The sequence below is a fragment of the Liolophura sinensis genome, chromosome 3 (assembly GCF_032854445.1).
Source record: "Liolophura sinensis isolate JHLJ2023 chromosome 3, CUHK_Ljap_v2, whole genome shotgun sequence".
NCBI classification, from domain to species: Eukaryota; Metazoa; Mollusca; class Polyplacophora; order Chitonida; family Chitonidae; genus Liolophura; species Liolophura sinensis.
The window spans coordinates 5869514-5890409 of NC_088297.1; the positions used below are offsets into that span (position 1 = coordinate 5869514).

At 38.9% G+C, this 20896-nt stretch overlaps 1 protein-coding gene across 3 annotated transcripts in view; it reads right to left on the reverse strand.

The window, feature by feature from the left end:
* LOC135463682 (exocyst complex component 3-like) overlaps window positions 1–19510 on the reverse strand; it is a 34480-nt gene extending 14970 nt beyond the window's left edge. For all 3 annotated transcript variants that reach the window (XM_064741062.1, XM_064741061.1, XM_064741060.1), the window contains exons 1-13: window positions 19439–19510; window positions 17539–17653; window positions 16368–16424; window positions 15609–15721; window positions 13812–13902; window positions 11801–11907; window positions 11113–11194; window positions 8894–9042; window positions 5686–5799; window positions 4570–4675; window positions 4152–4235; window positions 1505–1578; window positions 729–824 (exon numbers count right to left, since the gene is read on the reverse strand). In XM_064741062.1, the coding sequence (XP_064597132.1) occupies window positions 729–824; window positions 1505–1578; window positions 4152–4235; window positions 4570–4675; window positions 5686–5799; window positions 8894–9042; window positions 11113–11194; window positions 11801–11907; window positions 13812–13902; window positions 15609–15721; window positions 16368–16424; window positions 17539–17628 (1163 nt within the window). In that variant the 5' untranslated portion in view covers window positions 17629–17653; window positions 19439–19510. The remainder of the gene's footprint in view (window positions 1–728; window positions 825–1504; window positions 1579–4151; window positions 4236–4569; window positions 4676–5685; window positions 5800–8893; window positions 9043–11112; window positions 11195–11800; window positions 11908–13811; window positions 13903–15608; window positions 15722–16367; window positions 16425–17538; window positions 17654–19438) is intronic.
* Between the last annotated feature and the right edge of the window lie 1386 nt (window positions 19511–20896).

Below are 20896 nucleotides of genomic sequence, written 5' to 3' on the forward strand. Positions count from 1 at the left end.
TTAGAGTACATGCATGAGATCTGCAGAAATAGAACTGTATTTATTTATTTAAATCGTATAAACCAAATTTTAACATCAGAATTTTCTGTAGGGTCCTTGGTTGAATTTTTAACAATTGGTAAGCTCCCCTGATAGCAGCTTACAACAGGAACAAGTGTCATATTAAAGGGTTCCTAAAGTACATGGAGTTTTAGGATATGGGGCCAAAATAATAACCTGAATTTTATCGTTAATATAATAACAGCATGATAGCATATTTTTGGCTGAAAACGAAAACCACTTCGACAAATTGGGAAATACACATAAACTGATGTGTTCACTGAGGAAGACTCAGTAAGCAGTCACATTTCCACATTTTCATGTGTCAGCATACACTTTAGACTAAGTTCTGGACAAAAAACACCCTCAACCTTTTTGCATATGAAATAGCAACTTTCAATGTAATTTATGCACAATTTAATTTGATTTTGGAGACAAAACTACATTGGTTGGATTAGCCAGTGTTAGGGCTTCAGAAAAAGTATGATTTTTTACATAAAATTTTGAATAATGCCCACAGAATATGCTTGAATAAACACCCTGCAAACATGCGAAAAGGTTGAAGAATTACAGTACACAGTTTTTCTGCCTACATTTTACTTCAGCACGGTTTATACTAGTAAATGGTACCAGCATCACATAGTGGGGAAATAGCCCTATACTAAACAATTAAAAGGGAGACAACTCACTGGTTCTGTAGATCCTCAACAACTGGAGTCTCCAGTAGAGGGCCGAGGTCTTTACTATCCAGGTCTATATCAGGATGTTTCAGGAGTTCTGGACCACTGAAAAACAGACATGTACATGCAATCAAATTAAAGGTGATATACCTTTACATCTTGGGGACAAAACTGAAAAGAATGAACAAACAAAAAATCTCCGTCTTCACAGGTAGGGAGGTCATAAGGAACAACAGTTTGTACAGGTAAATGCAGTCAGCCATACTGGACAAATGTTAACATACTATGACTTTACATTTAAATCTGCCAATCAAATGTAAGATTTTATTATTCCAACTTAACAGTAAGGAATATATGACAGTGCTACATGGACGTGTCTGGTGAATATTGGATGCAATCTCCTTCAGAAGTCATTTTTAATACCAGAATGAACCCAAATTAAGTAACCAAATAATTTCTTTAACATAGAACATAGGAGCTAAAATGATCCATAATCCTTGCAAAGTTAATTGTACTTATTCATTTGCTTCGTGTTTTACGCCGTACTCAAGAAACTTCACCTACATGATGGCGGCCACCATTATGGTGGGAGGAAACCGGGCAGAGTCTGTGGGAAACGCACGACCATCCGCAGGTTGCTGGAAAACCTTCTCACGTACAGCTGGAGAGAAAGCCAACATGAGCTGGGCTTGAACTCACAGCGACTGCCTTGGTGGGAAGCTCCTGGGTCATTGCGCCAGCGCTGGCATGTTAACCCCCTCGGCCACAAAATCTCTCTTACTTACTCGTATCCATTGACCCAGGTTAGCAGGGAGACAATCTCATTCCTCTCCAGCTCCTCAGATATCATTTCCTTCAGCTGTAAAGCAAATCAAACATAGACCAATGATCAATCTAATTGTTTAGCCAAGAAAAGAAGTTCTATAAGTCTTGCTAGCCAGTTTGTCTTGGTAGTCAGTTTGTCTTGGTAGCCAGTTTGTCTTGGTAGCCAGTTTGTCTTGGTAGTCAGTTTGTCTTGGTAGTCAGTTTGTCTTGGTCTCTTATCTTTTAACACGTGCCTTTCAATTAACAAGGGATGAAACAACTGTGTTGTTGACTTTTTCTACTCTCTCCACAACAGACCATTCAAATCTATCAATTCCACGCTCTGCTAAAACACACCTGGTTTTCTGATACAAGTGAAAAGCGACGCAATCCGAGTTAGCCAATGAATGCTCTGCACTAGATCTTGGCAAAGAAATTTCCATAGCTCAAAGTGGAGTTGAGTTTTCATTAACACTCACACATCAAACACAGAGGTGGGAAGGTCTGGCAGCAACCTGTGGATGGTTGTGGATTTCCCCCGGGCTCTGCTCGGTTTCCTCCCACCATAATGCAGGCCGCCATCGTATAAGTGAAATATTCTTGAGTGTGGCATAAAACACCAATGAAATAAATAAATAAATCAATCAAACAGAGACAGGACGTCGACTAGCAAGTCTCACATTTACAATGGAATAAAAACTACTTTGGCAATATTTGGCATCACCGCTCGCCCACAAACGCACCACAAATATTCCCCACACTTAAAACCTGATCTCTATCAATGAACTCGGTCAAATTTGGTCTGTATTCACCTCCTGCTTCACCCAGTAACATTACTACAATTACAGCACACGATGAGACGGTTGTCCTGGATGGTATTAATTACATATCTGTACCAGATTTGTCAGCTCTTCCAGCAGAGGTGTTATATGGGAACGCCATGCACCTCTGCATGAGGAGAGTAACTTTTTGCGGGATGTGGAATTTGTACTTGATGAAAAGCAAGTAAAGGTTCTCAACTCTCTCTGTTCTGTCCAGTTAAAGATGTACATATTGGGTCAGAGGTTAAAGGATACAGAATCGATTCTGATTGGCTAATGTGAGAGATAGGCAAGTTCAGGTTATGTGATGCCTCAGATAAATGGTAGGTATGGTACAATTATTCAAGCATGACCAAGGCTGCAAGATTTAACCCAGGAAACCCTATCTCAACTACATCTACAAGTATGTACCCAAAAGGACCCTAAATTTCATCCATGACTAACTTGCCCATTTTTCCTGATTCTAGGAGTTATACTGAGTTTAGAAAAGTGTTTTGAGGTTTGCTTAGAACATGGGGTGATATTCTACTGGGAAATTTGAAGTTGGGGGGATGTTCAGCTTAGGTTTCTCATATGTACACACGCGTAATGCCTTTTAAAGGTTTAGGCTTCACTTGTGTACACACGTGTAATGCCTTTTAAAGGTTTAGGTTTCACTTGTGTACACACGTATAATGCCTTTTAAAGGTTTAGGCTTCTCATGTGTACACACGAGTAATGCCTTTTAAAGGTTTAGGTTTCTCATGTGTACACACGTGTAATGCCTTTTAAAGGTTTAGGTTTCTCATGTGTACACACATGTAATGCCTTTTAAAGGTTTAGGTTTCTCATGTGTACACACGTGTAATGCCTTTTAAAGGTTTAGGTTTCTCATGTGTACACACGTGTAATGCCTTTTAAAGGTTTAGGTTTCTCATGTGTACACACATGTAATGCCTTTTAAAGGTTTAGGTTTCTCATGTGTACACACGTGTAATGCCTTTTAAAGGTTTAGGTTTCTCATGTGTACACACGTGTAATGCCTTTTAAAGGTTTAGGTTTCTCACGTGTACACATGTGTAATGCCTTTTAAAGGTTTAGGTTTCTCATGTGTACACATGTGTAATGCCTTTTAAAGGTTTGGACATCAAAGAAACTGTAGGCAGGGTTTACTCCTCTAATCAGATTAGAAAACAGGATTCATCCCAGCTGAGCTTTCTGAACAGAACAAAAATGTAGAAGCAATGCTCTATATATAACTGTACCCAATCTCTTGGTGACACAACTATCTCTGGGTGACACAACTATCTCTGGGTGACATAACTATCTCTGGGTGACACAACTATCTCTGGGGGACACAACTATCTCTGGGGGACACAACTATCTCTGGCTGACACAACTATCTCTGGCTGACACAACTATCTCTGGGGGACACAACTATCTCTGGGTGACACAACTATCTCTTGGTGACACAACTATCTCTGGGGGACACAACTATCTCTGGGGGACACAACTATCTCTGGGTGACACAACAATCTCTGGGTGACACAACTATCTCTGGGGACACAACTATCTCTGGGGGACACAACTATCTCTGGGTGACACAACTATCTCTGGGTGACAACTATCTCTGGGTGACACAACTATCTCTGGGGGACACAACTATCTCTGGGTGACACAACTATCTCTGGGTGACACAACTATCTCTGGGTGACACAACTATCTGGGTGACAACTATCTCTGGCTGACACAACTATCTCTGGCTGACACAACTATCTCTGGCTGACACAACTATCTCTGGCTGACACAACATTCTGAATTTACTTACATGATGCCCTATTGCATTGTGGTACATGTGTAGGTATTTGTGAACAATGTCATACTCCGGGGGGAACACTGGTGGTAACAGTGTCTGAAAGAAAACAAATACATGCGTTAAATTGGTCTTGTAAAGGGGCATAACTCAGTAATTCATAGGATTTGCTATAAATTAAATCATTCTAAAAATGGAGATATGATAAACTAACTTTTGTCATTCTGCTGACAAATCATTTTACTGCCATTCAGGCAGATGTGTAAGAGGTTAGCAAACAAATTTGGGAAGAAATTAAAAAAAAAAAAAAAAAAAAAAAAAAAACCCACCAGAGAGAAGACAGATAAAACAATGCGACAGCAAACCAGAACAAAAGACGGAGCCAATCACACCTTAACCTTTAGACTGACCCAAATCTGAAAAAAATCCGTACCTTGATGACCCTGAAATCCTCAATCATTCTCTGTCGAATCAACTCTAAATGTCTCACCAGCCACATTTTGTTCTTTGTTCTGTCATCCGGTTCATTTCCCTCTATCCTGCAACATTCACACATGGATGGCCGGTTAAAACAGACCCAGGAGGGTTAAAACAGACCCAGGCCAGTAAAAACAGACCCATTCCGATTAAAACAGACCCAGGCCCGTTAAAACAGACCCAAGCCGGTTAAAACAGACCCAGGCCAGTAAAAACAGACCCAGGCCGATTAAAACAGACCCAGGCCGGTTAAAACAGACCCAAGCCGGCTAAAACAGACCCAGGCCAGTTAAAACAAACCCAGGCCAGTTAAAACAGACCGAGGTCACTAGAATGAGCTGTTCCTCGTTGATTCAAGTTCTTGTTTTATAAGCAAAATGTATCTTTTTGGAATATCGCAGGAGAGCATACAAATAAAACTGACAAAATTATCAAATTGGAAAGAAATGTGAACTGTTCCAGGAATATTTTCTGCTGAAGACAATTTTATGTGATCGGAAGGCTGTGTAAAACAGGAAAATCATAAACAAACATCAAGATCGGACAAAACAAAATGGGGGATTTTTAAGTATATGTTTATTTAGATTTTGCATTTTTACTATTGCCTCACCCGTAAAACACAAAATAGAATTGGTCTTGAATAGGTACAGAATAAATAAAGTACTGTGTTACTGGTGTCAGCATGATGGTGTCAGCATGATGGAGTCAGACTGGAACCTCACGTCTGCTTGATTTATTTATCTGATTACTGTTCACTGGCAAGCTGACAGATGTTTCACTTGTATGTAATACTTCAAATATACGATGGCAGTTTTGTGTTTGAAAAATAAAGTCCCAAAAACTGTCATTGAGTAAGCAGGCCATGATTTTGCTCAAAACAGTGTCAAACCCATATATGAACTGTAATTGTCATGGTGAAGCTATATACATGTACAAAGTTATGAAGCTGTTGAGTCATTTTGAAAAAAAAAAGTCTGAAAAACTACTTCCTGACAAACTGGAATACGAGCTGTAAACATATTTTCACAGAAAATTTAATTCTGTACATGTACCAGTTTCTCAGAGGACACACCTTTCAGAAATTGACTCTTCCAGTTTGGCAAAACATTTCTGCCTCCAATCCTTGGGTCTTCCAGGGGGGATAAATCCTGTTTGTGCATGCCGCTTAATGACTGCATCATCGGTTCTGAGAAAACGAGGTGATAGAATGTTGTGAGTAAGACACTAGTAAGAAGTCATGCCTTTATTACGTTTCTTTATTACATTTTGAGGGGGTGGGTGGGTAGGTGGAAGGGGGGCATGTAACAACGTGTTTTTTTTGATACACCATGGAAATGTATTACCCGACATCAGACAATAAAATGTACGAAATACAAGCCTGGGGTCAATAACATGAAGCCACTTTTGATGTGAGTCAAAATTTAAAAACTCGTCTGAATGTTCAATACATATATTTGTTACTGAAAGTTGAAATTTTGGCAGGTTTGTTACACATGTAAGATAAAATTCAGGAGGTGCTAAAGTATTTCATCTCTATAACCCCATAATAAGAAACAAAATCATATTTTAAATCTTGACTTAAATGAAAAGGCTTCAAAAAAATCACTAAATAGACCACTTAAAACTATGCTAAAATATACTTTCATTTATTTGTTTAGATTTTGGTGAAAAGAGTTAAAGGTGTTCAAACATATGAATTCTGAGCTGGGCTTTATGTATCATACCATCAGAGTTTAGGAACTCTAATCCCCTTACCGAATGTTGAAATAACTCTTTTTACACATGAGCAAAAGATTACTGAAATAATGTTAACCATAATTCCTTCCTTCTGGTGAACCTCAGGAAACAAAAGTTCAGGTAAACACAACATACGCCCCAACAAATGCATTTGTTTGAAATCTATAAAAGAATACCAGCAGCATTGTGGTGAGTATAACCCCTGGGGGGAATCTTCATGGGTGTTGATGATAGGCATGTGGTTACCATGACAACCGTATAAGTGGACAAATGTTGCCATCTCAAATCAAAAATTCATGAGGAACACAGTTGGAACTGTAGCCCGGACATGAAAGCATTTCTATTTATATAGTATATAAAAGGAAAACATCTACCTGGTTACCATGACAACCGTGAAAATGGACAAATGTACATTCTGCCGCATCGTTCTCTGTGTATCTATGCATCCACCAAAAATTTAAACTCTGCGTGGAAAACAGTTGGAGTTATGGCCAGGACATGAAATCGTATCTACTTATATAGTATATGTCAGGAAAATGGCTGTCTGATTACCATGACAACTGCGAAAATCCACAAATGTGAGTCACGGCACATCGTCATCTGTGTACTTACATATATGTATCCACCAAAAATTTAAACTCTGCATGGAAAACTGTTGGAGCTATTGCTTGGACACGAAATCATATCTATTTACATGTATATAGTATATATAGGGAAATGGCAATCTGGTAACCATGACAACCATGAAAATGGACAAATTTGAGTCGCGACACATCTTCAACTGTGTATCTACGTATCCACCAAAAATTAAAACTCTATGTGGAAAACTGTTGGAGTTATAGCCCAGACACGAATACAGGCGGATGGACGGACGGACAGACAAAACCTCTGTAACATAATATGCTCTGCCTATTGGCGGGGGAGTATAAAAATGGTGATGTAACGTGTGAGTTCCTAAATACCATTAGTATTGCTCACAAAGCCTACCACAGTATTCAAATATTTGAATGCCTTTCAACAATCATAAAAAAACCTGAAAAATAGATGAAAGTATATTTATGTATAGTTTTCAGTCATCTGTATGATGAACCTTACTCCATATTTTACCTTCATCGTTTACGTTAGGTCAGAAATGGCTTTGTGGAAATGGCCCCAGGGCCTGTGAGAAACCAGCACTGAGCTTAGCTTTTCCAGGAAACTAACAAACATGCAAAGGCTAGTTTTTGCTTCATTTTATTTATATAACAGACATGAAATACTGAAACAAATCTCACCAGTATTTTCATGTATTTGTTTACTTGATTGTGTTTTACGCCCTACACAAGAATATTTCACATCGACAACAGTGGCCTAGCCCGGGGAAAACCCACGACCATCCACAGGATGCTAATTGATCTTCCCACATATGGCCACAAAGGAAGCCAGCTCATGCTGGGATTGAACTCAAAGAGACCGCATTGTTAAGATGCTTCTGAGTTACTGCACCATGGTAGCATGCTGGTGATCAGTTTTATTCATAGAGGAAACAGATGTTTTCAAAGTAAACTACCGGCAACTAACTGACAACATTCCCACGTGTGACGTACAGTTGTAGGCTATAATTGTTGATAGCCAGTAGCCTCCAAACAAAACCGAAAATAACATTGAGTTAAAATGCTTGTTTGTTTGTTTGCAGTTTAACACCACTTTCAACATTATTTTGGACATATCATGGCATTGCCTAAAGCTCGGCACACATTTCGCTCGTACAGGTGTATTTTGTGAATTTCCCCAAATCCGCTAGTGTGTGCACGGCAGCGACGGCGTATTTTGCTAGCGATCTTATCCATCCCGGAACTTGACTGCGTCAAACATGTCAGATACGATTTCACTCTGTCCGTGTAGTGTGTCCGCTCCAGCAAATTTCCGCGATCAAGCTGACCAATCAAACAATGCAGAATTGTGTTGACCTCTGACATTTTGTTTGTGTCACATGGTTTACTGGGTCACACGACATAATCTACTGATGACGATGAACAGAAAAATATGCCTAGTGTGTCGGCAGCTATGCTATATCGTCAATGTATTTCTCAGGGGGATTAATTTTGTCCCTACAAGCCAAAAAATGTGCATAGTCATGTGCATGGATTAACTGAAGCCTCATGCCGAAGACACCAGACATGACACCCTATCCATTCACATTACACCGACACCAGTGCTTGGCCTAATCCTCTCACACTGAATGCCCAGTTGGGCAGTGCCAAGATTACTAATAGTTAAGTCTGAAGCATGACTTGATTCTGGACTAAACCTCAGTGGCCAATTCCACAAAGTCACTAATGACTTTAGTCAAAATCTGAACATTTTTACCACTGCATTAATGTTATCTAAACGCCAATGTGTCACAATTTCAACTTCCTTTACCAACAAGTTAGCACTGGAAAGAGTTTTTTTAATTTTGATTTAAGTCAGAAATGCTTTGTCGGAATCGGCCCCTGGTCTACCGTTTACAAAACAGACCATATTTTCACTGTGTCACCGCAGTGGTGTTTAGCCGCTATTACCTCTGTTCTCTCTCGATGATGCGTAGCGCGGTGACGATGATGCTGGGCTCCCGTCTGACTGTAATCAGGGTACGGTTTAGAATCAGAAAGATCTGCTTGCCTAGAGAGTCTGACAGCTTCTCCACATCCGCAAAATAGTGCTTCAGGGTCTGCAAAAAAGTAGTACAAGGAAACAATATACTTAGTCTACTCAAACTAGAATGTAGTTGTCCAAAATAACACCTCATCCATCTTCCCGAGCAAATATCTGTCGTGGGTAACTTGTAAACACTGTGCTGTATGTCATAAAAATTAAAGCACTAAGCTTAAGCCAATAGAATAAGTCTTTATAAAATTTCATGGATATCCATGCCTTGTGTTTGCAGACAGACAAACAGGCAGACAAGATAATTCCAGTATGTGTGTCTGCAGACAGACAGACAGGCAGACAAGGTGATTCCAGTATGTGCATCTGCAGACAGACAGACAGGCAGACATGGTGATTCCAGTATGTGTGTCTGCAGACAGACAGACAGGCAGGCAAGGTGATTCCAGTATGTGTGTCCACAGACAGACAGACAGGCAGGCAAGGTGATTCCAGTATGTGCATCTGCAGACAGACAAGGTGATTCCAGTATGTGTGTCTGCAGACAGACAGACAGACAGGGTGATTCCAGTATGTGTGTCTGCAGACAGACAGACAGACAGGCAGGCAGACAAGGTGATTCCAGTATGTGTCTGCAGACAGACAGACAGGCAGACAAGGTGATCCCAGTATGTGTCTGCAGACAGGCAGACAAGTTGATTACAGTATGTGTGTCTGCAGACAGACAGACAGGCAGGCAAGGTGATTCCAGTATGTGTGTCTGGAGACAGACAGACAGGCAGACAAGGTGATTCCAGTGTGTGTCTGCAGACAGACAGACAGACAAGGGTATTCCAGTATGTATGTCTGCAGACAGACAGACAGGCAGGCAGACAGGCAGACAAGGTGATTCCAGTATGTGTGTCTGCAGACAGACAGACAGACAGCCAGGCAAGGTGATTCCAGTATGTGTGTCTGCAGACAGACAGACAGGCAGACAAGGAGATTCCAGTATGTGTCTGCATACAGACAGACAGACAAGGTGATTCCAGTATGTGTGTCTGCAGACAGACAGACAGGCAGACAGGCAGACAAGGTGATTCCAGTATGTGTGTCTGCAGATAGACAGACAGGCAAACAAGGTGATTCCAGTATGTGTGTCTGCATACAGACAGACAGGTGGACAAGGTGATTATAGTATACTTGACTAACTTCATTACTTCTTGATCAACATGAATGCATTTAAAACACTCGACTTGTAAGGTAAGCTTTACAGACCATTTAAATACATTTAAAACTGTTTTTTTTTTTTTTTGCTCTAAACTTTGTTCATTGTTTACTCATATGTTTACAGTTTTTCACCAAAGGTTTGGTATGAAAAGAAAAGCACTCCCAGAAGCACATGAAGGCCTTGAAATTAATACTTTTGTTGTAAACACTTTAGTTTCGCTAAAAGATGGTGATCAAACTTCACAAAAAAACTCCCCAAAAATGGCACTACAGAGTGAAAAATGTGTCATTTGAAAAATACCTAATCTTTAGGTGAAACATGGCACGGTTTCAACAGTTTTGGCTTGTTTACAAGATGTTTATTCACCCTTTTTGCATGTTTACAAGATGTTTATTCAACCTTTCTGCATGTTTACAAGATGTTTATTCAACCTTTTTGCATGTTTACAAGATCTTCATTCAAGCAAATTCTGAGGGCATTATTCTGTGTAGACTGATAAAATTATACTTTGTGTGAAGCACTGAAATTGGCCAATCCCGCCAATGTAGTTTTGTCTCTAAAATCAAATTAAAAACATGCATAAGTTGCTCTTTCACATGCGAAAAGGTAGAAGGAATTAAAGAATATGTATTTCTATCTGTAATGAGCATGTCATACATGAACTGCAGAGTTACACTGTTATGGCCAATGTCTATTTACATTGTCATGGCCGATGTCTATTTACATTGTTATGGCCAATGTCTATTTACATTGTTATGGCCAATGTCTATTCATACTGTTATGGCCAATGTCTATTTACATTGTCATGGCCAATGTCTATTGACATTGTCATGGCCAATGTCTGTTTACATTGTCATGGCCAATGTCTGTTTACATTGTCTTGGCCAATGTCTATTCACATTGTTATGGCCAGTGTCTACTCACATTTCTATCTGTCGGGCTCTTGTTAGGTTGTTTATGTAGTTCAAACAGCAAATCATCACGGGAAGTTTCCAATTCCGTCAAACTGGTGACAAAATAAAAAACAACAAGGATCAGAGTTAACCTGTTTTCAAACAAACAGTCTACAAGACAACTGCTTGCCAAATGTTCAAAATGTTCTTTCACCAGTATCAGGCCATGAATCTGTTGTGTTTATCAGAGAGATATTTTGGGGGTAAAATATCCCTCATTGCGATGTCCAAAAATCACTAAAATTAAATCAATCAATGTTTTTTGAATTAATATGTAATGGATACAGTGATATTTACTGAAACATGCACCATTTTTAGTCTTATAAAACATCTGCATTTTTGCATACAACATGTATACACCACTGTACCTTTCATGATGACAATCAGGGATGAACATGCTGACACAACGCTGCACATGCTTCACAGGACGGGAAAAAAATAAGTGACGTGACTCGGATATTCATGTCTGCTTGACCAGTCACCGATATACTGGATTTACACTTTCATCCAAAAGTGTACATCAACCTTAAGCCTGATGACCAATCAAAATTGAGCCTGATGACCAATCAAAATTGAGCCATATGACACATCAAAAATGACCAATCAAAATTGAGCCTGACGACCAATGAAAATGAAGCCTGATGACCAATCAAACTTACTGTTTATGAGCCTGTAAGAGCTTCCCCTCATTGATTAGGTCTTCAGTTTTCCTCACACCTTCTGGCACTGTGAAGATGTGTTTGAGATTTTCTACAGCTGTGGCTAGCTGAAATGACAACAGAAGAGAACAATGTGTCAGAACTGATCCACAACCACTAACAGAGTTTGAAAAAAGAAATGTTTATCAATTTAACTGGGGTATTTTTTGATCACTTCTCAAAAATACACATGCACATCAGTTGTACAAGGGTCAATTCATGACTACAAGGACGTAATGCCAAAGGAAATTCAGAATTTATCAGTCTGTTCAGCTAAATACAAAAATGAGTTGCATGTGACTCCTGATTAAACCTCCTGGATTTATTATATCTTCCGAAAAATTAAAAGAATTATAACGGGGAAATTCGTCACTCGTCTAAACTGTCCGCCCAACCCGATAACATGCAAATGAGGCAGGGGAGATTCCCACGATAACATGATCACCTGTGAATTACACATGTAAACAATATGACAGATTGAAAGCCACGTGTAAGACTAATAAATCAAACCCAATTTGCCTAACTATTGAATTATTTATTTGATCGGTGTTTTACGCCGTACTCAAGAATATTTCACTTATACGACGGCGGTCAGCATTATGGTGGGTAGAAACTGGGCAGGGCCCGGGGGAAACCCATGACCATCTGCAGGTTGCTGTCAGACCTTCCCACATACGGCCGGAGAAGAAACCTTGAACTCACAGCGACCACATTGGTGAGAGACTCCTGGGTCATTACGCTGTGCTAGCACGCTAACCGACTGAGCCACGGAGGCCCCGCCTAACTGTTAATAATGTGTTATAAAGTATTTGCACTTTCCAACGATCTGTACCCTAGAACTGAAGTTACATGGTAGGCCACACAGTTACAACACAATAAAATGTCTGGACTAGTCTAACATATCAAGTTCGCTGCGTATCTCCCATCATCGATGTTTCTAAATATATCAACTGGAGTGAGTGGATGGTCAAAGGGAAACCTCGGATAAAACTGAATATGCCACTGTCCACTCAAAGTTAGATACATGTAGACATCTGGAAGGTTTAACTTTATGAAAAGGACATTTAAAATAACAGCATAACACATTTTGGCCCTCTTGATAGGTCTCTAAAGTTCAAGACAAAAACTGAACTTTTTATCGCTCACTGCTTGTTCAACATGAAACCTTTCATCACTTGTTCAACATGGAACCTTCCATCCCTTGTTCAACATGGAACCTTCCATCACTTGTTCAACATGGAACCTTCCATCACTTGTTCAACATGAAACCTTCCATCACTTGTTCAACATGGAACCTTCCATCACTTGTTCAACATGGAACCTTCCATCACTTGTTCAACATGAAACCTTTCATCACTTGTTCAACATGAAACCTTTCATCATTTGTTCAACATGGAACCTTCCATCACTTGTTCAACATGAAACCTTCCACTGTTTGTTCAACATGGAACTTCAAATCACATGGTAACCATGAAACCTTTCATCACTTGGTCAAATTCAAGTTTTTATTGCTTGGCAAAACTGAAACTTTACATCATACCTTTAATCAATTGAAACATGAAAACCTTTCAATGCTTGGTCCACGCGAAACCTTTCATCAATTAGTCAACCTTTCACTGCTTGGTTCACATGAAACCTTTCATCAATTAATCAAATTAAAGTTTTCATCACTTGGTAAAAATGAAACCTTTTACCGCTTGGTCCACATGAAACCTTTCATCAATTAATCACATTAAAGTTTTCATCACTTGGTAAAAATGAAACCTTTCATCACTTGGTCAACATGAAACCTTTCAGCGCTTGGTTCACGATGAAACCTTTCATCACTTGGCAAAAATGAAACTTTACATCGCATGATAAACGTGAAACATTTCATCACTTGGTCAACATCAAACCCTTCATTGCTTTGTCAACATGAAACTTTTCATCGCTTCATCAACATGAAATATATGAAAGGGAGATAACTTCTCACCTGGCAGTAATTGGAGTTTTCGAAGCGGACATCCTGTAATTTTTGACGCAAAGGCACTATGGACTGATATGTTTCCTCAATCTCATCCAAGCTGCAAAAAAAAAAAAAAACACAAAGAGTTAGGGCAAATGTACTAAAACCTTTGTTTTACAGACAGAATGAACCTTTTTTCCATGTTGGACAAGGATCTGAAAATAAAAATCAAAATCATTTAATTTGTGGAAAATGTGAACTATCCCAGAAATTTTTCCTGTTAAAACTACAATTACGTGATTAGAAAGTCATCAATATAGGACAATCATACAAAACATTAACTGATGGTTGGGCAAACTAAAAAGATGTACTTCAATTTTATTTTTTGGATTTCATTTTCGGATTTTATAGTGTTGGACCGTAAATCACAAAATAAAATTCTAGTTGCCTAACCCACTGTAGAGAGTAAAATTTAAACTTTGCTAGACATTTTCACCAGAATTGTCTTTAGAAGATTGCTCATTCATTTCTATTGTTGTTTTACTTTATACTGTATGTATGTATGCTTGGGGTTTTACATAGTACTTCACAATTTTACGTTTATACTTCATGCCATGAGACTTTGTTACATAACTGTTTACAAATAAAATGATATTTCACTGACTAACTTCTTTCACATTTTATCATAACGATAGGATAATACAGAAAAGTCTTTTCTGCCAACATTAACTGAATTATGATAGGAGACAGCAAAGACTTAAAAAAAAATTAAAGTAAAATTAAGTGGAAATGAATTCAGCAAATGAAAGAAAATCATTGTTTCTTCATGTACATAAATATGCTCATTTCCATTTCCAAAACAATTAACTGATGAGCTCTATTTTTTCTCTCCCAACAACTGTTTACAATAAACCTCCATTTCTCAGCCCATAAGTTTTTGCAAAATGATGCTAACATGAATCATTTATGTCACTAAAGATATAAGCTTCATAAAACTGAGCAAATTGGTTCTCTACACCAAACAGCTCTCTCAGAGGGTTTCAAAATATTAGTTGCAAAGGTGTTTGAAAGGGAAGAAGAATTAATGTATATTCATCAAAGGCATACATGATACAGATGCATCAAAACTTTGAAATCTTGACGGACAAGATTGGGTCTGTTTTTTTCTTGTACTCTTACTTGGTTTGTGCTTTGTCAAGCCATAGCATGTATGTATATGGTAGAGAGAGTCCACGCCACAAACAAGCTGCCAGCACTGAAGTACCATGCCGAAGACACCAGTCCCCACCCACCCAGTAACCTGACACGGGGGGGGTTCAATCAGTACCGTTAACTGCTCATCGTATCAGAGGTGAGCACAAAGCACAATCCATAACAAGAAGTTCCTTACACTAACAACGCTGTGAGTTCAAATCCAGCTCATGCTGGCTTCCTCTCCGGCCGTACGTGGGAAGGTCTTCCAGCAACCTGCGGATGGTCTTGGGTTTTTCCCCTGGGCTGTGCCCGGTTTCCTCCCACCATAATGCTGGCCGCCGTCGTATAAGTGAAATATTCTCGACAAAAAGTTCCTTACACTAACAATGATGGAGATCCCTTGTGACGGCAGGCCAGCTACTGGTTACCCCTGGCTGTTGTGGGAGGGAGATTTTTATGTCCTTCAGGATCACATTTGTGGGTTATTGGAAGAAATTTGGCGACATTTACAAAGGATTTTGCATGGAGAGAACAACGCATGATCTTACTGGCCAAAAATAACAGTATAGTTTATAAGCATCAGGAAGTAAGAGCCAACTTCAGTGCAACTGCCAAAGACAACAAACTTACTTCTGTTTTATTTCATACACATCTTGCAAGGCGCTCTGTAACTGGTTCAGACCAGTTCTCACCCCATCCAGTTGAGACTGGACAGCAGTTTTCAACATGGCTTCCACTGAGGCCTGGCAAAGGAAGTGCACAAAAGTGAAAAACATAAATGATTTTGAAATACCTGATGTTTTTTTTACTTATCTTGCTATTTGATTTATGAATGAATGTTTGGGGTTTAACGTCGTAGTTTACCTTGTTTCAGTCACATGACGACGAGGAGCCATTAGGTGTGTGTGTATTGTCTTCTTGTGGCAGGGCGAGACCATGCCGCTAAAGTGCTGCTGCCACTGAAGTATCATGCTGAAGACACCAGATATGACACCCCACCCAGTTACATTATACTGACACCGGGCAAACCAGTCCAGTTTCCTTGCTCTAACCTCTCCATACAAGGCAGCGAGCCAACTCAAAAGTGGACGCTCTAACCATTAGAGCACCGAAGCGATTGGGTTTATGAAAGCCTCAGATAAGGCTAAGGTTGGAGGAAACACCACAACGTCCCGAGCTGTGCAGCCAGAGCAGCTGCAACGCCACTGATTTGACAGCAAAACAGCTGTACAGCACACTCATAGCAAACTTCACTGTCAGGAAACTTAATCATCCATGTTATTGATTCCTTGGTAAATCTTAACCCTCTTTGTAGCAGTGAAACATTGTGATTTATCATACAATGAAAGTCAAATCAACAAATTCGCCAAAAATTCACTGAACAATTACCTTTTTCCTGACCATTCGTCGGCGTATGTGATCCACTTTTTCCAACTGGTCAGGACGCTGTTGATACAGAAACAACCCTCATATATAAATATACAGTGCGCTATTAATATTGATAATTCATAACTTAGTGAATGACCCTTAGTTATCAATTCACCAAATTTTAATAATTTATAACTCCGTGAACATTCATATGGGGACACACCATAAGCAACTACACGTACATTAAAAGAGTCAACAGAGATTACATCTTGGAAAGAGGTGTAAAGATCAGAGTTCAAACCCAGGTCTTGCCAGAGCCAAACACCACTTTCCAATTTAGCCACCATGTTAGTAGATTACATTGGGCAAAATTAATGCCTGGTTATAGCTTAAGCGTAAATGCACTTTTTACATTGAATATAGGCGGTTCTCTGATAACCAACTTTTCGGAATATTCTGATAATATAACACTTGAGGGTAATTTTATCCAAAATATTATAAATGTTTGAGAAAAATTAATACACATGTAAATGTGTAAATACCACGGAATGGTAGCCCTGTTTATCTTTTATCAACAGGGGACTTCATCTGAAAGCAGTCGGCCAAACCTGGTGCTGGGACCTTTAACTTGGGGGACATGTTGCCATCACAAAAACGTGCTTTCAGACAGATATGACAGCTAAACACCATTCAACTGGTGAGTGTATGTACATAGGCTATCCAACATGATGTAAAGACAGACTTTTCTCTTGCCCATAATGTCTTACTTGCTAACGTAACAGGAATATACATTTGATTTGATTATTTCAAGAAATTTTGTACAGTAAGTACACATGAATATAGGGAATTTTATTAAATGCCGAAGTTTAATTTATCAAGAAATATTCTCCATAATTTGGGCTTTTTAGAGTATGCTCTAATTTGAACACCTCTAAATTTGAAATAATAGATGTTTGGTGTACACTAAATTAATTAATAATTGTAGTTTATTGAACGAAAACAGGGTAATGTGGACTATTTTTTTGTGTGTCAGAAGGGTGTCCGATAACCTATAAGTAATTATGCATTTGGTCAATATTTCAGTCAAATCATTTCACAGGATAGTGTTGAAAGTGAAAACTTAAAAGCAATATTAACCTCCAGACAAACAAACACGCCGCGCAAATTAACAAATTGTTAACTAGCAACATACCTGAAGCAGGTTGGCCACAAGTTTGGCAGCTGACGCCTTGGCATCTATTTCCAGCCGCCCCAAGTCCAGGGGGGCGGGGCTCCCACTCATTGTGTGTTGTCAGATGTTAACAATTCTGATGGAAAGAGAAAGATCCCATTTGATTCAATCCTTAATCAGTTAACTGTTCTTCATATTTTGGTCATGAATGTTAGCACTGTGACCAATAAAAAAAACCCCCAAGAAACATACACTTTGATATCAGAACTGTTTAGAGAAGCTAGCTTAAATGAAAAGACAACACCAAATAAAAGGCATTCATGAATCAATGAAGCATCCCACATAAAGTTTAAACAGCATACATTTTTACTATTGTGATCTTTTGCATATAAACTGAGATACCTAAATCCTGCACACAGAGAAAATCAAAAGTGCCACTATGTTATCAATGATAATTAATAAGGTGTGACTTATTTCCATAACCTGAATATCATCCGAACTCTGGTTTGCCTTCAGCAATATGACTGTGGGAAATGGCTGAAACGACATTGTGTCTCTGTTTTCTCTAATATGGTATATCCCATGGCATATGGTTAAATTGTTAGTTGTCTTTCCTTCTGAGAAATGAGCTGATAACACCCAATTTAACGTAGCTCGCTACAGTTTAAGGCAGATCACTACAGTCCAAATTCATAATTTGTGTGCTGGTTTTCGTGCATTTGTAATTTGCCCAGTTACATCTGTGACGTATGCACTCTGCTCACTGTGATGTCACATTGCTGATGCTGCAGAGGAACTAAAATGCTGTCTCACTTTGCACTCCTGCAGGTATACTAATCGCCCATATAAAGGCATTTTGCACTCACGTTAGACAAAACAGTTGTTTGGTGACCTCCACTTGTTATTTGATTCCCACATTCATTTTATAGTTGTCCACAGTATATAGGAGTAAAATGACAAATGCAAAGGCATTATCGACGAAGTATTTTGGCGACCCCATTTTTTATTTCATATTATTTGTTCTCACAACAAATGCTATCATATCAACATTTTTTAAAAGTAATTTGAGTGTTACAAGTTAAATGTAGCGAACTACCTTACATCGCCTAGTTAATTCTCCTGACAATACTGCAGAAGGATTGAAATTGAACAGCTTTTCAGCTTTTAGAATGAATAAATGCATAATTATGGCTTTACACCACAGTGTGGATTTTTGGCTTTACATATAGGTTGGTGTTGTTGCTGTGTGCACATACATTTTGGTACATGTAGCATTTTGCAGACAGGATTCTCTGAATGGTTTCAAGCACATTTTTATTTCTGCTGGACCCAAGGACTTCATGACAGCTATGTGGACCAAAAGGTACCACATGTTGAACATCTCTGATAACTGTGTACTTATAAGTCTACTTATACCGGGTTGGTATGTACTGCGAAATGTTCTTCAATGTCTGATGTACAGCGTGGATCCCCAACTCAATGTCTTACCTATTGTGAATCCAAAATTACAGAAAAAGCTGTAAGAAGATCTACATTTTCACAGAATTACATACCTGCATGTTTAAAACTTTAACTAAGAAAAAAAATGGTGATAACTCACGAAAAAACAATCTCATTTTTGTCTTCCTAATTTTATTTAATCCACGAACTAGAACTGTCGTTGACTTTATCGGCTCTTACACTGATTCAATCAATAAGAGGGATGTCTTGTGCCATTTCCATGTCACCCTCTGTCAGTACAGTGTCGCGACACGAGTGTCCATGTCATGCATCATTGCTAATTCAGCGTCCATTACCCAGTGTTCCTCCCAAACCACAATGTTGCGACCTTGTTTGCAACTTTGACAAACCTAACGCTCAAGACACAATACGCATAAAACCTGGAAATAGCATTTGACCTAAATTCAAATATCAAATTTACCTGAATATCGTGCAAATATATCGAGTTTCTGTCTCTGTTGTTGTTGTTTTCAAGAAGCCCCGCCTACCTATGTCACTTCCGCTTTGATACTCGCGCGGTACCATGGCAGCTCTCGCGATATTTAGCGTCAAAACGTCGCTGACGTCACGCCACGCCATTACGCCCATCGTGGTCGAGGAGGGAGCGAAAACGTTGAGTGGAGATACGTTTATGAGAAGCTTTAACGACGATGGAGCTCAGTTCGGTAAAAAATCATTCGATAAGATGTCATAACGTTTTGTAACGGCCGTTACGCCTGGTGCTTGCGTGAGCTAAACGAGGTCACACCGCGCTCTGCATATGTAGCCTAGGCTTACGGATGTGTTTTGTTCCGTTGTTCAGCCTAGACTCGTTGTGACGATACCTCGGGCAAGTACTCCGTTCCCTCCATTCTTTGCTCAGACCTAAATATCCTCTTGAGATGACAGTAACTGGCACGTCAGTTGGTTTATTCGTTATTCTTAAACTTGAAATATATGGCTCTTCGCGGTTTAACGTTGTTTAACGACGGACAAACGAATCGAGTAAGGCATTTCCTAGGTATTGTGACTGAGGCTCTATAGGGTGACTATCGAATGTCGAGTGATTGTTCAAGTTTATGAAATGTAAATGCTAATGGTAATGAAGTCAGTTTTTTTTTCTTCACTTGTTTAATCTTCATTTGACCAGGTTTATGTTTTAATGTCTTAAATTCGCTCATTACACAAGGGATTCATCCATGAAATAGGTAGGCTGAGTCAGTGCATTGCATCATTGGCAATTTGTGTATCAAAATAAATTTGTAATTAAATTCTCCATGTAATTAATTTTCAATCTTCTTAGCACAATGGTATGAGTGACCCTGCATTGTGGCCATTACATAGTATGCTGATATTCTGCCCTCTCTTCTCTTTCATAATATCGTAAGATTTTTTTTTTAATAATGAAATATAATAATAAAAATAAAAGTTATAATACAATCAAAATTGGTTTGTATATTTCAGTTCTGTTATACAAATCAGCTGTTTTGTGATTTTCTGTATTCAGGGCCCCAGACATTTTGTTGACGCGTAATAATGTACATTGATTCTTCACTGTATTCCCACGTTAATGTGTTTTTAATTAATTGGAATTTAATTTTACATTCTTGTTTGACTGATTAAAGAGCTTATTTGACCATTTTGGTTTCTTTGGCAGTATTGGTTCAATGCACCAGTGTATCTCTCAAATCAAAGTAAAAGTATGGGTTAAATTGCTTATAAACAAAAGAATTTACTAACAGAAAAAGTTAGTGGCAGTACCAGTGGTTTTGGGTAAAAAATTGATGACTGCAAATCCATGATGTGCACACCTCTGTGCACATATTACCGTTCGAAGTCCAAAACAAAAATTATAAAGCAAATTTCTCCTAACAGGTATTAGTCTGATATTTACCAAAAG